This window comes from Danio rerio, chromosome 13 (assembly GCF_052040795.2).
Source record: "Danio rerio strain M-AB ecotype USA chromosome 13, GRCz13ab, whole genome shotgun sequence".
Classification (NCBI taxonomy): Eukaryota; Metazoa; Chordata; class Actinopteri; order Cypriniformes; family Danionidae; genus Danio; species Danio rerio.
This window is the reverse complement of record NC_141033.1, coordinates 50485733-50504125: the sequence shown is the minus strand read 5'-3', so window position 1 is coordinate 50504125 and position 18393 is coordinate 50485733. Positions and strand designations below refer to the sequence as shown.

Sequence of the window (18393 nt, the reverse complement as noted above, 5' to 3'; positions counted from 1 at the left end):
ATAGTAACACTTCTAAACAAAACAATATGAAAAATACAAGAGAGATTGTATTAGAAATTAGGACCTTCACCAACAGATTTATATTTTATAGATCAGACAAAATAAAAATGACACCAATCATGGTCAATCTGATCAAACATCTTCTGTACATTTTGTACACAAATAATGACAGAGCAAACCCTGAACAACTCAACGCCTCCAAACTCACAATTCGACTGTAATAAAGAGTCTTTATTGCAACCCACATCATTTAAAGTGTATGAAAGGTGGATAAATATGCATGTAGACAGAAAACAGACAGGACCTGAGCTTTACGGGACATCAACTGCGCTCTTTGAACAGTGTCTGATGAGTAAGCAAACAGAAAAAACAAAGAAAACCACAGAAAATGAAAGGGTTTTTATGAAGAAAACAGAAATATAAAGGACAAGGTCAGCAACATGCAGATAAATTAAGCCCGTCACTGCATGCCATGACCAACGGAAATCACATTCACTTAAAGTGCGCTTTATATCATACACAATTTAGACGGTATCTAATGTATTCTCCATCCGAATGATGCAAAAACATCTTGAAGTTTAACAGTCAGTCTGTTCACCTTTGTACAGCATAGTAAATAGTGTTGTCCTGATACTGGAATGTTAAAAACGTCCATTTCCTGTGAACATTTGAGCGCCGTGATTGGCCATGAAGGTCATCAGTTCATCGAACTCACCACTGTTTACTGAGTGTAACCACAGATACAGAAACACTGGAGCCTTTCAAAGTCACGCAGATCAGCTAGTTTGTCTATAAACTGACATACGAATGATACACTGATAAATTTGGGGCTTTAAAACACTCCAATCTCCCTGTATCAGTGGTTACACTCAGTAAACAGTGGTGAGTTGGGTAAACTGCTGACCTTCACAGCCAATCACAGTCATTTCTGTTGAGCTTGTGAACACAACAGCAAATCAGCTGTTTAAGAGCGTGCTCAAATGTTCGCAGGAAATGGACGCTTTAAAAATTTCAGTACCGATTGATATCAGATTCCAGCATCATGACAACACTAATGGTAAATCACACTTTGTTCAGTCCATCACAGAATGCCCAAAGCAGAAAAGGCAAAAAGATTAATTTACAGCAGGGGTGTCCAAACTCGATCCTGGAGGGCTGGTGTCATGCATAGTTTAGCTCCAACGTCCTTCAACACACCTGCTTGGAAGTTTTTAGTATACCAAAGAGCTGGATTAGCTGGTTCAAGTGTGTTTAATTGAGATTGGAAGTAAAATATGCAGGACACCGGCCCTCCAGGAGCGAGTTTGGACACCCCAAAACAAAGCATATGTTAAGGCTTCAGTGTGCATCTACAGAGAGATCGAGACACACACTTCTCCTCACAAACAAACAAATAATGACTTAAAAGAATACTTCACGCAAAATTGAACATTATTCACTCACCTTCAAGTTGTTTCAAACAATATAACTATGATTTTTGGTTACACTTGTTCATAAGACTGTCGCGAATGCTTTATAATCATGACATGACACATGTGAATGAGATTTTATTGAGTGTTATTAAGTGACAAACAAATACATCACTACCTGTTTTTGTCTTTGTCTTGACAGAAAGTTTGTCTTGTCATAAATCTGTCATAAACATGTTTGTCATGAGGCATTTTAAATGTGTCGTGAATATTTTTTCCGATCAGGTTTTCAGTGTATTTGTCATTAAAATGTCTCTTTCAAAGTTTATTACTTAATTTTTAAATACTTAATACATAAATATTACAAAAAAATTTTAAAAACAGCGTCACTAATATTTAATGACATTTTAACAACAAATTCAGCTTGTACCACTGAAGTTGAGGCCAAAACAATAATAACGCACTGTTATGGAATTGATGAGACATTTACAATAGCTTCATGACAATCATGTTTATGACAGATTTATGACAAGTTTTGTAATGTCAAACTGTCAAGACAAAGATAAAGACAGGTTGTGATGTCTTTATGTCAAGTTGTCATAACAAACAATGCCATTTTTGCATTTAAAATGCCATAATGAGCCACTTAATAACAGTTGTTATGAGCAAGCATAAAATCTCATTCACATTTATGACATGTCATGCTTATAAAAGCTTAACGGCAGTCTTATGAACATCCCTTCAAGTGTTACCTTTTTTCTTTCATGAAATGCAATAGCTGCGAGCCTTCATGCTACATCTTTGCAAAGTAAATAAAATCCATCATAAAAGTTCATCTCTTGCACTATTTTTCGATCGTGTGACCAAAAAGTAGGTTTTAGACTGCAAGATAGAAACAAACGCAACAAAAAATAAAGGTTTTCGGCCAACGATGGCTTGCATTTTTCTGTATAATTCACAACTAACTAATACATTTTCCTTCAAAACCTCTCCTCTTTGTGCTTCACGGTACAAATAACGGCATGTAGGTTTGAAAGAGGAGACAAATAACTTCATTTCAGTTTCTAAGGGGGAACTGTGCTTCTTTCAGTAAGTTGATCTGGGCTCTGTACAAAACAAACCATACAAATTAGTCATTGATTAAATTACCCAGTTAAATTACTCCCTGTACAAACTCAAGCAAATACAAATCTCTAGTACTATTCACATCATGTGCTGAACTCACAGAAATATTATTGGAAAATAACACCTTATATACAGTCAGTGACAACTTAATGGAAACGTAGAGGACGCTTTGGTCAACATCTGGAAACACTTGAATACGAGAAGAGGTGTTCATAAGACTGTTATTAAACATTTATAATCATGAAGAGATGTCATGAATGTGAATGAAAATTTTAAGCATGCTTATAACAACTGTCATTGGCTTGGTTATGACATTTTAAATGCATTATGACAGTCTGTTAGGACATCTTACATGGTAACAATACATGGTTTATGAACAGCAGATTGTACTAATTTTTAACACCCTATGATGATCTAGGCTAGTTTTGGAAAGTAGATAGTGCTCTTGGCTAGTTTTGAGCTGTAGATGGCACTCTTGGCTAGGTTTGAAAAGCTGATGGCGCTCTAGGCTAGGTTTGAGCAGCAGAGGGCACTCTTGGCTAGGTTTGAAAAGCTGATGGCGCTCTAGGCTAGGTTTAAACAGCAGATGGTGCTAGTTTTGAACAGCAGTTGGTCCTCTAGGCTAGGTTTGTACAACAGATGGTGCTAGATTTGAACAGCAGATGGCGCTCTAGGCTAGGTTTGAACAGAAGACAGGACTCTATGCTTGCTTTTAATAGCAGATGGTGGTCTAAGCTAGTTTTTTACAAGCAGATGGTGCTCTAGCCTAGCTTTGAACAGCAGATGGAGCTCAAGGCTAGGTTTAAACAACAGATCGTGCTAGTTTTGAACAGCAGTTGGCGCTCTAGGCTAGGTTTGAACAACAGATGGTGCTATATTTGAACAGCAGATGGCGCTCTAGGCTAGGTTTGAACAGAAGACAGGACTCTGCTTGCTTTTAATAGCAGATGGTGATCTAAGCTAGTTTTTTTACAAGCAGATGGCGCTCTAGCCTAGCTTTGAACAGCAGATGGTGCTATAGGCTAGTTTTTTTTAAAGCAGATGGTGCTCTAGGCTAGTTTTGAACAGCAGATGGTGCTATAGGCTAGTTTTGAACAGCAGATGGTGCTTTAGGCTAGTTTTGAACAGCAGATGGCGCTATACACTAGTTTTGAACAGCAGACAGTGCTCTAGGCTTTCTTTTAACAGCAGATGGCAGTCTAAGCTAGATTTTATAAGCAGATGGGGCTCTAGGCTAATTTTGAACAGCAGATGGTGCTCTAGGCTTAGTTTAAACAGCAGACAAACACTCTAGGCTTGTTTTTAATAGCATTCAGTGCTCTGGGCTTTATTTTACTAGCAGATGGCAAGCAGATGGCGCTCTAGGCTAGTTTTTAACAGCAGATCACTCTTTAGGCAAGTTTTTTTAACAGCATATGGCGCTTTTAATAGCAGACTATGCACTAGGATTGATTTTAATAGCAGATGACAATTTAGGCTAGTTTTAGGCTAGTTTTGCTAACAACGTGACATAAACAAATATATCACAATTTTGAATATCAAAGCAACTTGACATTACCAACACAACAAAACTTGTCATAAATCTTTCATAAACATGATTGTCATGAGGCATCATAACTGAGTCGTGACTTTTATGACAGCATAATTAATGTTTTTTTTTTTTTACCTCAACTAGAGTGATACAAAATGAATTTGTCATTAAATTGTCATTAAACATTAATGACGCTGAGTACAGAAACATATTGAGACATTTTAATGACAAATACAGTTAGTTTCAATGAAAACGAGATCAGAAAAATATTAATGACAATTATAATGCCTCGTGACAATCATGTTTATGACGGATTTATGACAAGTTATGTTGTCTTGGTAATGACAAACTGTCATGACAAAGATGAAGACTGGTGGTGATGTATTTGTTTATGTCAAGTTGTCAATGAAAACAGTGTCATCTTTGCATTTAAAATGACACAACTGTACCATTGACACTTAATAACAGTTGTCATTAGCGTGCATAAAATCTTATTCACATTGATTATAAAAGTTTCATGACAGTCTTATGAACATCCTTTCAAGTAAAGTATTACCAAGTTCCTTAGTGTTTTTCAAGACGCACGCGCGCACACACATACACAAACAAAACCCCATTTCAATCCGTTTAAATAACACATTATCGCCGCACACGAATAGTCACTCACAATTTTGACAAGTATGTCATTAGAAACATAAATACTTGTTTCTTTACAGATCAATGAGGACGTTACAGTCTTTAGGACGTTTCAGGAAAACAAGAGTTAACGTCTCGCACAGAGTTCAGGTAGAATGGCATCTAAACCAGCTAAAATATGTCCGCACCTTCAGCAGGATTCCTTCAATCAACTCAAAAATCCACCAACCAACGGCAGCAAAGGAAGAAAACGGTCCAAGTCTGTGGCTCTATAAGGGTCAGATCGAGCATTCCTCGAGCAATCTCAAGTATTCCTCAAACTCACTCCATTTTGGACATCTCGTATTTGGTGGTCATGATCTCCTGTAAGAGAAACAGACAGCTTAAGATAGGTGAATATGTAAAAGATACACAAAAATACACACATTTATAACACGGCTACAGAGTCTGATTCACAAATCTTGTTCAGATTTAGGGCTGTTATGACAAAAATAGATGTGAATAGATTTAGAGATCATTTTAGAGTTTATTCTGAGATTGGGTTTTTACCAGCAGATGGCATTTTAGACTAGCTTTGAACAGCAGAAGCTGCTATTAGGCTCATTTAATAGCAGACAGCATTCTTGGCTAGTTCTTAAAAGCAGATGATGCTCTAGGCTAGTTTTTAACAGTAGATGTTTCTATAGGCTAGTTTTTAACAGCAGACAGCGTTGTACGTTAGTTTTTAACAGCAGGTGGCACGCTAGGCTAGTTTTAACCAGCAGATAGCACTCTAGGCTAGTTTTTAACAAAAGATGGCACTCTAGTCAAGTTTTTGATAGCAGATGCCGCTCTAGGCTAGTTTTAACAGCAGAAGCCACTCTAGGCTAGTTTGTGACAGCAGATGTTGCTCTAGGCTAGTTTGTGACAGCAGATGTTGCTCAAGGCTAGTTTTTAACAGCAGATGTTGCTCTAGGCTAGTTTTTGACAGCAGATGTTGCTCAAGGCTAGTTTTTGACAGCAGATGTTGCTCTAGGCTAGTGTTTGACAGCAGATGTTGCTCTAGGCTAGTTTTGAACAGCAGATGCCACTCTAGGCTAGTTTTTGACAGCAGATGTTGCTCAAGGCTAGTTTTTAACAGCAGATTTTGCTCTAGGCTAGTTTTTGACAGCAGATGTTACTCAAGGCTAGTTTTTAACAGCAGATTTTGCTCTAGGCTAGTTTTTGACAGCAGATGTTGCTCTAGGCTAGTTTTGAACAGCAGATGCCACTCTAGGCTAGTTTTTGACTGCAGATGTTGCTCAAGGCTAGTTTTTAACAGCAGATTTTACTCTAGGTTAGTTTTTGACAGCAGATGTTGCTCTAGGCTAGTTTTTAACAGCAGATGTTGCTCTAGGCTAGTTTTTAACAGCAGATGTTGCTCAAGGCTAGTTTTGAACAGCAGATGCCGCTCTAGGCTTGTTTTTGACAGCAGATGTTGCTCTAGGCTAGCTTTTAACAGCAGACAGTGTTCTAGGCTAGTTTTTAACAGCATATGTTGCTCTAGGCTAGTTTTTAACAGCAGATGTTGCTCAAGGCTAGTTTTTAACAGCAGATGCCGCTCTAGGCTAGTTTCTAACAGCAGATGTTGCTCTAGGCTAGTTTCTAACAGCAAGCGGTGCTCTAGGCTAGTTTCAACAGCAGATGACGCTCTAGGCTAGATTGTAAGTACTCTAGGCTAATTTTAACAGTAGATGTTGCTCTAGGCTAGTTTTAACAGCAGACAGCAATCTAGGCTAGTTTCAACAGCAGAGGGTGCTCTAGGCTAGTTTGCAAGAACTCTAGGCTTGTTGTAACAGCAAACGGCATTCTAAGCTAGCTTTAACTACAGATGTTGCTCTAGGCTAGCTTTTAACAGCAGACAGCATTCTAGGCTAGTTCTTAACAGCAGATGTTGCTCTAGGCTAGTTTTTAACAGTAGATGTTGCTTTAAGCTAGTTTTTAACATCAGATGTTGCTCTAGGCTAGTTTTTAACAGCAGACATTGCTCTAGGCTACTTTTTAATAGCAGATGGTGCTCTAGACTACTTTTTAACAGCAGATAGCACTCTAGGCTAGTTTTTAACAAAAGATGGCGCTCTAGGCTAGTTTTTGATAGCAGATGCGGCTCTAGGCTAGTTTTAACAGCAGATGCGGCTCTAGGCTAGTTTTTGACATCAGATGTTGCTCTAGCCTAGTTTTTGACAGCAGATGTTGCTCTAGGCTAGTTTTTAACAGCAGATTTTTCTCTAGGCTAGTTTCTGACAGCAGATGTTACTCTAGGCTAGTATTTGATAGCAGATGTTGCTCTAGGCTATTTTTTGACAGCAGATTTTGCTCTAGGCTATTTTTTGACAGCAGATGTTGCTCTAGGCTAGTTCTTAACAGCAGACAGTGCTCTAGGCTAGTTTTTAACAGCAGATTTTGCTCAAGGCTAGTTTTTAACAGCAGATTTTGCTCTAGGCTAGTTTTTAACAGCAGATATGGCTCTAGGCTAGTTTTGAACAGCAGACAGCGTTCTATGCTAGTTTTTAACAGCAGATGCCGCTCTAGGCTAGTTTTTGACAGCAGATGTTGCTCTAGGCTAGTTTTTAACAGCAGACAGCGTTCTATGCTAGTTTTTAACAGCAGATGTTGCTGTAGGCTAGTTTCTAACAGCAGATGGTGTTCAATTAGTTTTAACAGCAGATGGCACTAGTTTAGATAGCTAGTTTAGCACAGCAGGCATCACTCTAGGCTAGTTATGAACAGCAGACAATGCTCTAGATTAGCTTTAACAGCAGATGGAAAACTAAGCTTGTTTTGTACATCACATGGCGCTCACAAGTTTGCCTTTAATAGCAGATGGAACTATGCTAGTTTTTTTATTTGCAGACACCACATTAGGCTACACTTTAACAGCAGACGACTCTTTAGGCAAGTTTTATAACAGCACAAGGCACTCTATGCTAATTATGTTAACAGCAGACTATGCTCTAGAACTTTTGTAAACAGCAGATGGTGCTTTTGGCTGTTTATGTTTTTACAATAGATCAAGTACATGGCTCTATTTCTATTACACTTTTTTTCCAAATACCATGCCATTTAGTTATGCCTTATATGTACTTTAAATAAAAATATGTAGATTCTTATTTTACCCTATATAAAGTAAAAATCTATGCAATTAACAAACCTCATCTGAGTCGAGAAGAACAGGCAGAGCTCTGAAAAAATGAGAGATGTGAATTGATATACATTACAAGTAGAAACCTTTTTTTTTTAAATACAAACAGCAGAGGGTAGTTTGTATGCTTGTGTCAAACAGACTTACACATCAGTCAGAGAGGTAGGAATATTCTCCTCCACCCACTTCAAATCCTCATCCTGAAACAATCAAATATGTTATTGACTCATTTTATATAATTTATTATGCGTAATAAATAAAATATTTACAGAACATTGATATTATTAACATTTGATTAGCCTTTTATATAAAGGTCGCTACTAGGGTTGTCGCGATACCATTAATTAATCTTACGATAGTATACCAGCTGAAGTATCATGATAACAAGTAGTATTGCCATACTGTAATTCATTAGCCCTGATAAATAAGAGACTGAGCCGAAGGAAAATAAATAAATGTATGCACATATGTATTTTTGCCCTTACGTCAAAAAAAAACAAAACAAAAAAAAACTATTGAATACTTTTTTAGAACAATGTACTTTACTCTGACTTTTGATCAGTTTATGCATACTTGCACAAAAATCAAAATACTTAATCAAAACAGACACCAAGGTTTTCAGCTTTTGTTTGTAAATGTATATTTAAAAAATAATAATAATTAAATAATAATACTATTAATAACAACAACAACAACAACAATAATAATAAATTAAATAATATTATTTTTATTATTATTAATAATAATAATAATAATAATAATAATCATAATAATAATAATAATAATAACAGTAATAATTAAATAATATTAATAACAACAATAATAATAATAAAAACTATTTAGAACCAGATGATTCACATACTATAACTGACCGGATTAGTTGGTGGAGGCTTCACTGTTCCATTGGTTTCTGTTTTAGCTGCTCTCAACTTTATCCCATCAGCTGAGAATGAAAAAAAAAACATTTTAAATAACTATATATACACACACACAGTTGAGGTCAGAATTATTAGCCCCTTGAATATGTTTTAAAGAAACAGAATTAACACATTTATAATCATAATAGTTTTAATAACTCATTTCTAATAATTCTTTGTCATGATGATGGTAAATAATATTTGACTAGATATTTTTCAAGACACTTCTATACAGCTCAAAGTGACATTTAAAGGCTTAACTAGGTTAATCAGGCAAGTTAGGGTAATCATCATTGTATAACAATGGTTTGTTCTGTAGACTATCCAAAACAAATACTGCTTAAAGGAGACAATATTTTTTACCTTAAAATGTTTTTAAAAAATTAAAAACTGGGGTCCGTTCTTCGTACCTCGCTTAAATGATCTAAGATGATTTGGCAGATCCTGGATCTTTTAATCTTGATAACTGATTTCTGGCTAATTTGGTTCTTCAAACAAGTTCGCGAATCAGATTAGAATGTCTGGATAAACTGATCTGAGATCGCTGTGTGTGTTGTGAAGGACAGATCTATCGATCCTCGAAATCATGATCAGCAATGCAACGATTGGCTGACGGCACAGCTGCGTAATGACATCATCTGATTAATATTCAATTATCCATGGGAGCAAAATTACGTCAAATTAGCGGTAAATGGTTTGTTAAATATGACACGCAATAACCTTCCACATTTGTTGTGAGCTGCAGGCTTTACACTTTCATGTGTCAAGAGTATTCATCATGTATTTCAATGCAAATCAGTGTATTTAGTTCTACATTTAGAAAAGATTTTCTTTATTATAGTAGCCGTTTAATTTTATCAGTGTAAAGATAAATTGGATGTTTACAAAAGCATTTTGATATTGGTAAAGGCGTCTGCAACTTTTGTGAAGCATCAAATCACTGGCATATTAACTATCAAAACATGTTTATGACTGCATAAATGTATTATTGCTTTAAAAAAGTCACATATTGTACATGTTTATTATACACAATTTGTACTAAAGCGATCTAAAAAGTTCATATCAATAAGTTTTCTCTGTTCACCACCAGGTGGCAGCCTTTGTACTTTCATTTCGAGGGTGCAGATTGCATAAGTTTTATTAATATATATAACTTTATTTATTTTATTAATAACTATAACTTTATATATATAGTTTAAAAATATTTACTCTTTTCCCAAGTGTATAGAACTACTACTGTAGGAAAATATCAGAATTCGGTACATACTTTCTGTATTATATTTGCTTGAACTGACCCTATCTAATCCTGTTTATATGAATTGAACCTGCTCCCGACCAGGTTTAAGCTAGGAGAACTGTTGCTATGACCACAACTCTTGGATCAGCTTTGAAGAACGAAACGATCCTGGATCGTGTCAAATCGTCAATATCCAAATCCAGCTAACTGAGTAATCCACGTACGAAGAACAGGCCCCTGCTTTTATTCTAGCTGAAATAAAACAAATAAGACTTTCTCCAAAAGAAAAACTATTATAGTAAATACTGTGAAGAATTCCTTGCTTTGTTAAACATCATTTGGGAAATATTTGAAAAGGAAAAGGGCTAATAATTCTGACTTCTGTATATTTGATACAAGACTGACCAATATTTGCAGACACCAGGAATTCATCGATCTCCTCATCATCGGAGTCATCAATGAGCGGTGTGAAGGCATACCTACACAAACACATCAAGTTAAGATGATGCTCTACAATGAGAACAGTGAAGACTAGTATACGGATGATCTTCTCATTAATCATCAATCCACTTGCCTTTGGTTATTAGCAGACGGCCTCCACAGAAACATGATGACCAGCAGAATAATAGAGAAGAGGAACCTCCAGAAAGCATCGTCCACCCACAGCTCCATCCAGTCCTGCTCACAAACACGCATGAATTAAAAGGGTAATTTACACTGTTTATTTACTCACTCACAGGCCAATCAGGATGTAGGGGACCTTTTCTTCAGTAGAACATTAAAGAAGATTTTGAGCTGAATCAGTGGTTCTTGGCGATTCACATAATGTCAGTGAATGATGGCAGGTTTTTTTTAGATTAACAATAAACATACAGTTCTGTGCAAAAGATTTAGGCCGACATTGAATTTGTTGTTTCAACGATGGTATAAAGGATATACGTGACCCTTTACCACAAACCAGACAAAATTTTTTTTGTCAATTTTTAATATAATTGAGATTTATACATGGTGAATAAATGAAGTTTATTTATGAACACATTTTGAGAGGATCACGTGCTTATGATTGTTCACAGATGTTCCAACTTTAGCTAATGACTAATTATACTATCAGACGATCCTTAACTCACTATAAATAACCAGACTTTTCTCATCTCAATATCTTCGTCTTGAAGAACTGTTGAAGAGCTGTTGTTTACATTTTAAAATAAACCAGTATTTTAAAATGCAATATTTAATATGCAGACACAAAATAGACACGTCAATTATTATTTTATTAAATAATAATTCGGTCCCACTTAACTACTATGTAATTACATCAGAAAATAAATACAATGTACTTACTGTGTTTATAATGTATTTGAGAACACTTGTGGTGCTCTTGAGTTGGAATAGAGGTTGGGTTATGGACAGGTTTGGTGGCATGGGTAGGTTTAAAGGTGGGTTAAGGTGTAAGTGATGGTCAACAGTGTATTTACAAATGTAATTACAAAAGTTAACTACAGATGTAATTACATGTATTTAATTAAGCATAAGTAAAAAAATACATGTATTTACCAATGACTAAAAAATATGGACGACGTGACAGCCCCTTTTCCCATTGAATGCTTTGAGGGCAAAACGCCTGCTTGACGGGCACAAACTGTCGCAAAAGACTGCTGAAATTGGAGCCTTGACATGAGCAGAAGGACTGTCTGATGGAGCCAGAGGAAGAGCCGCGAAAATGAGCGGAGTCAAGCTTCCAATCAAACGCTTTATGTAAAATCAACCACGCCCCCCGAACTTCTCAGCATGCGTTTGCTGTCATATCAACACAAATGGATGTAATAACGTTAACAAATATGAGGGTTTTATATATTCAATCGCGCCAGCTCCGGGCCGCAGCGCATAACATACTCGCGGCGTCGCGGGCTGATTCCGGCTCGCATGCGGCAGCGCCGTTTCGCTCGGCCGCCGCATCTGGCTCGATTGACTAGGGCTGGAATCGGGCGGTGAGTCCAGGCATCCGGAGTAGGTCCAGCAGAGGTAGACAGTCTGAGCTCTGAGGGGTAAGTCTCCGGCAGGCGAGAATCTAGCTGGAACTGGCCCGAGTGTATTTTGCTATCTGGGTGGCTAGGCGTACGTGTATCAGCAAACTAATAAAGCCCGAAAAAAGCCCTGACCTTAGCGAATAAACAGTGTTCCACCAGGATCATGTATGTCAGAAACTGTAGTTTACAGCTGAACTCATTTTGTCATGGTAAAATAACACAGAAATCGAATAATAACACTTCAGTCTTCTGCCGAAGCTCAGACGCGCTGCTTTGAGAAACTGTCAATCACAGCTGTCAATCACGATGACACGCCCAGCATTAAATTACTGCTAAAAACAAACTGTTTACAAAAATGAAGATCTGCACCTATTTCAGCACAATAACCAGTGCCTTAATCGACCAGAACCATCTTTCGGGACATTTTATTGCAAGTGTATTGCATGGAGGAGGCGGGCTTTATGACTTGTACTGCAGTCAGCCCCCAGGGGGCGATCTAACGGCTGAGACCTTAACTCAAACGCAGGCTTGCGGCACACTTGGTATTTACACAATAAGTACATTGTAACAAACTATTCATTCCTGTGTAAGTACATATTAGTTAAGGCCACTTAATATATAGTGGGACCAATAATTCAATATTAATCTGACCAGTTTACCGTTAATATTTGATTAACGAGTGGCAGTTGTCGGTTGGCAAAATTAACCGAAATGAGCATCCCTACCTGACACCATTCCCTGCCATTACATGAATCACCAAGAATCACAGATTCAGCTTAAAATCTTTAATGTTCTACTGAAGAAAAAAAGTCTACATCGTGGATGACCTGTGTGTAAGTAAATTAGTAGGAAATTCTCCTTTTTGGCTGAACTATCCTTTTAAGAGTCGAATGTTCTGCTTTTTCAGATACTCACCCCCTGACAGTGTGCCAAACGAAACTTCTTTGTTGTCCAAACCATGAAAATGATTGAAGCTGAAAAACAGCACATATAACTCATCATGACCAGGTCTCTTTATTGAGCTCTGTTTATTGATATTTCATGCCTCAAACTCACCCAGAACAGCGAAGATGAGTGTGTTGGTGAAGTGTCTGTACAAAGACAACTTCACTGGGTTTTTTCTGAGCTTTAGAGTCTTAATGGTTTGTGCCAAACTGACAAATATGTGAGATATCGTCAAGGAAATGTCTCATACATTGGCTTACAGAAACAAAAGGATAGAGTTATTGTTAAGCTAATTTATGTGCATAACCTGTGACATGTTATTAGTAATCACAGACCATATTAAATTAGCAAGTATCCTTAATACACTAGATAGAATATATATCCAAAACGCATGCACACTGATTGAGTTGATTATTATTGCATTTAAAAGTTTGATTATATTTTAAAACAAGTATTTTGCTTGAAAAAACAACAAAAATTAGAAATATTATTAGTAATTGTCATTAGTAATTAATTCCTTTGACAAAAGCGCTGACTTTTCTATAGTTTCAGTATCCCTTGAAAAATATGAAGATTACTCTAGTATGACGATTTGATGATTAAAGAAAGATTTAATATTATGTCAAAACTTTACAGTCTAAATGGAAATCAGCAGCATCCCACACATATATAGATATTATTAATCGAATGAATTAATGAATTAATGAATTAAAAGTGAATGAGTGAATAAGTGAGTGAATGAGGAAGTATACGAGCGAGTGAATGAATAAGCAAGTAAGTGAATGAATGAGCGAATTAATTAGTGAGTGAGTGAGTGAGTGAGCGAATGAATAAATGAGTAAATAAATGCATGATTGAATGAGTGAGCTAGTAAATGAATGAGTAAATGTATGATTTACTGAGAATGTGTGAGTGATTGAGGGAGCGAATAAGTGAGTGAAAGAATATGTGAGTCAATAAATTAATGAGTGATCAAGTGAATGGATGAGTAAATGTATGAGTGAGTGAGTGAATAAGTAAGTGTGTGAGTGAGTGAATGAACGAATGAATGAGATATTAAGTGAGCGAACGAATTAGTGAGTGTGTGAATGATTGAGGGAGCGAATAAGTCAGTCAATAAATAAGTGAGTAAAAGTTAGTGATTGAGCAAGTGAATGAATGAGTGAGTAAATATGAGTGAGAGTATGAGTAAGTGACTAAATGAGTGAGTGAATGAGCGAGCAAACAACCGTATCAGTGAGCAAGCGTATGAGTAGGTGTATGAATGAGTGAGTGAAAGAATGAATTAGTGAGTGTGAGTGATTGAGGGCATGAATAAGTGAGTTAATGAATGAGTGAATAAATGAATCAGTATATGCATGAGTGAGTAAATGCATGAGTGAATAAGTGAGCAAGTGAATGAATGAGCGAGCAAGTGTATGAGTGAGTGAATGAGTAAGCAAGTGAATGAGTGAGCAAGTGAATGAGCAACTGTATGAGCGAGTAAATAAATGAGTGAGTGAATAAGTGAGCAAGTAAATGAATGAGTAAATATATGATTTACGAAGAATGTGAGTGACTGAGGGAGCAAATAAGTGAGTGAATGAATAAGTGAGTAAATTAATGAGTGGGCAAGTTAATGAATGAGTAAATGTATGAGTAGGAGTGAGTGAATGAATGAATTAGTGTGTGTGTGTGTGTGTGTGTGTGTGTGTGTGTGTGTGTGTGTGTGTGTGTGTGTGTGGGAGCAAATAAGTGAATAATCAAGCGAGTAAAAAAATAAGTGAGTGAGCAAGTGAATGAATGAGTGAGTGAATAAATCTATGAGTGAGTGACTGAATAAGTGAATGAGCGAGTGAATGAGTGAGCAAACAACCGTATAAGTGAGCACATGTATGAGATGAGTGAGCAAGTGTATAAATAAGTTTATGAATGAGTGAGTGAATGAATGAGTAATTGATCGAACGAATGAATGAATTAGTGAATGTGTGAGTTATTTAGGGGCGTGAATAAGTGAGTCAATGAATGAGTGAGTGAATAAAAGAATGAGTAAATGCATGAGTAAGTAAATGAGTGAGCAAGTGAATGAGTGAGCAAGTGAATGAGCAACTGTATGAGTGAGCAAGTGTATGAGTAGGTGTATGAATGAGTGAGTGAATGAGGGATTGAGCGAGTAAGTGAATGAATAAGTAAGTGGGTTAGCAAATACATTAGTGAGTGCAAGAGTGATTGAGTGAGCAGGTGAATGAATAAGTGACTGAATTAATAAATGAGTGAGTAAATGAATGAGTGAGCAAGTGAATGAATGAGTGTATAAGTGTATGAGTGCGAGGGTGAATCTGTAAGCTAGTGAATGATTGCCTGAGTGAATGAGTGAGTGAGTAAATGATTAAGTGAGTAATTGAGTGAGTGATTGATTGAGTGAGTGAGTGAATGAGTGAGCGAGTGCATGATTGAGTGAATAATTCACGAGCGAGCAAGTGAACGAAGGAGAGTGTGATTAAGTGAGAGAGCTATCAAGTGAGTGAATGAGTGAGTGATTGAGCGAAATAGTGATTGAGTGAATAAATGAGTAAAAGAGTGATTGAGTGAGTGATTGATTGAGTGAATGAGCAAATGAATAAGTGAGTGATTGAGTGAATGAGCAAATGAATAAGTGAGTGATTGAGTGAATAAGTAAATAGAGTGATAGAGTGAGTAAATGAGTCTGTGACTGAGCGAATGAGTGAGTGGGTGAGTGAGTGAATAAGTGGATGAATTAGTGAGTGAATGAAAAGGTGAGTAAGTGATTGAGTGGATGAATTAGTGAGTGAATGAATGGGTAAGTGAGCGAGTGAGTGTGTGAGTGAATAAGTGAGTAAGTGGATGAAATAGGGAGTGAATGAATGAGTGAGTGAGTGTGTGAGTGAGTCTATGAGTGAACAAGTGAGTATGTGGATGAATTAGTGAGTCAATGAATTAGTGAGTAAATGAATGAGTGAGTGAGTGGATGAATTAGTGAGTGAGTGTATGAATGAGTGAGTGTATGAATTAGTGAGTGAGTGAGTGGATTAGTGAGTGAGTGAATGAATTAGTGAGTGAGTGGATGAATTGGTGAGTGAGTGGATGAATTGGTGAGTGAGTGTGTGAGTGAATAAGTGAGTGAGTGGATAAATTAGTGAGTGAATGAATGAGTGAGTGTGTGAGTGAATAAGTGAGTATGTGGATGAATTAGTAAGTCAATGAGTTAGTGAATGAATGAGTGAGTGGATGAATTAGAGAGTGAGTGTATGAATGATTGAGTGTATAAATTAGTGATTGAGTGAGTTAGTGAGTGAATAAATTAGTGAGTGAATGAATTAGCGAGTGAGTGGATGAATTGGTGAGGGAGTGAATAAGTGAGTGAGTGGATGAATTAGGGATTGAGTGAATGAGTGAGTGAGAGTGATTGATTGAGTGAGTGAGTGAGTGAGTGAGTGAGTGAGTGAGTGAGTGAGTAAGTGAGAGAGTGAGTGGATGAGTGAGTGCATGAGTGAGTAAATAGTTAGCATCATGCCTGGTAAGAAAGTCTTCAGGTCTAACTGTTAAATAAGAAAATAACCCAATTCCCCACAAATAAGGCATCATGCAGGAACACATTAGAGCCCAGCAGACAGATAATGCAGGGGCAAAGAGACAAACACTGCTTCCCAAAAGGATATCCACCAACACAGAGAGGAGTCAAGCAGAGCCAGGGGAATGTTGGCTAACAGGGCCAGGTCAGAGTCTTTAGCCTGAGAAACACAGATGCACAGAAGCGGGAAAAATGAGGAAGAGCAAACAGTAGGAACGGCTCCTTCTTCACAACTATAAAATCAAGAAACAAAACTAAGGTGACTAAAAAATATACCTGTATCCATGAAATAAAGCGCACATATTATACTATAAGAGCTATTATAAAACTACATTACACACCTAATGAAAGTTAATATCAGAAACAGCATAATACGTTTACAAATAAACCTTATTGTATAGTACTGTTTTCAAATGAAGTCATAATCTAAGAGGTTTGAAGCTCTGTTTGAAGGATATGAACCAGATGGCAGAGGAGTCAAACACCGCTAATATAACATAAGTGATGAGGGCTGGTCCGTTATCTCGACCCTTATAGATCAAAATATAGCAGTCACACACATTATTCACAACAAAAACACAATCATAACTACAGTATAATGTCCATATAAAGCATCATGAAACACTCAAATGCATAATCACAGACTCCTAAGGAAATTTTGTGTTGCAGATCATAGAAGAAATGGTTAGCATCTGTTTATTTTAACTAGAGGGAGAAACACTTATTTATTTTTGTTTATTTTTTTCATTTATTAAGTTTGTACACTTCCTGACTAGTGTTGTTGTCTATCCAAGTTTTAGGAACAACAAATAACTTGACATCTTGTTGATCATTTGTTATCAGAAGTGGCTTAAATGAAAGGCAAAGGCCTCTAGATTACGCATATTTTCCCACAATAAAATATGATCATGCCTTGATTTTGAATGATTAATTAGGACAGTAAGGTCTGACTTTGCTTAGACAAAAGTCTCGTCACTGAACAGAAATAAAGTCCAGTGTAGAATATAAAGTCATGTGGGAGGTTGTAGGAGGGGGCGGTTATGGGGGTTGTGCGTTTGCTGCCCTTACTATTCTGCCACCCTAGGTCACCTCTATAGACACGCCGGCCCTGCTGACTCCCATGAGCTTGGAGGACTACATCCATACATCTCTGCAATGACTCAAATCACGTATTAATAAACTCATCTGGAATGCCAAACAAAGCATTCTTGCAGAAATTCTAGAGTTTATCAAGATTATTTGGATTCTTTTTCAATGCCTCCTCCATTTTAGCCCAGACATGCTCAATAATGTTCATGCCTGGTGACTGGGCTGGCCAATCCCGGAGCACCTTGACCTTTCAGGAACTTTGATGTGGAGGCTGTAGTATGAGAAGGAGCGCTATCCTGCTGGAGTATTTGCCCTCTCCTGTGGTTTGTAATGTAATGGGCAGCACAAATGTCTTGATACCTCAGGCTGGTGATGTTGCCGTCCACTCTGCAGATCTCTCCATACTGAATTTAAATCCAAACCATGAGTTTTCCTTCACCAAACTTGACTGACATCTGTGAGAATCTTGGGTCTATGTTGGTTTCAGTAGGTCTTCTGCAGTATTTGTGATGATTATAATGCAGTTATACCGATGACTCACCTGACCTTCTGACACTTTTCTAAATGATCAACTAGAAGTCAAGTTATTATCTGTTACTCTTAAATCTGGGTCCACAGCAAGACTTTCGTCAGGTAGTGTAATTGTGTAGCTTATTAAATAGCAGGTCTGTGTATCATAATTATTCATTAGTCTGTGTCCAATGAGATGCCACTTTGTTTAGTTATTCACAACAGCATGTGTTGAT

At 37.0% G+C, this 18393-nt stretch overlaps 1 protein-coding gene across 1 annotated transcript in view; it reads right to left on the bottom strand.

Moving 5' to 3' along the window:
* Nucleotides 1–210: 210 nt before the first annotated feature.
* Nucleotides 211–18393, bottom strand: part of tmem87b (transmembrane protein 87B) — a 41575-nt gene continuing 23392 nt past the window's right edge. The window contains 9 exon segments of the mRNA NM_001442648.1: nt 211–5064; nt 7871–7901; nt 8009–8061; nt 8734–8804; nt 10421–10494; nt 10590–10693; nt 12958–13016; nt 13099–13207; nt 16647–16718. Coding sequence (NP_001429577.1) covers nt 5023–5064; nt 7871–7901; nt 8009–8061; nt 8734–8804; nt 10421–10494; nt 10590–10693; nt 12958–13016; nt 13099–13207; nt 16647–16718 — 615 coding nt within the window. The 3' untranslated portion in view covers nt 211–5022.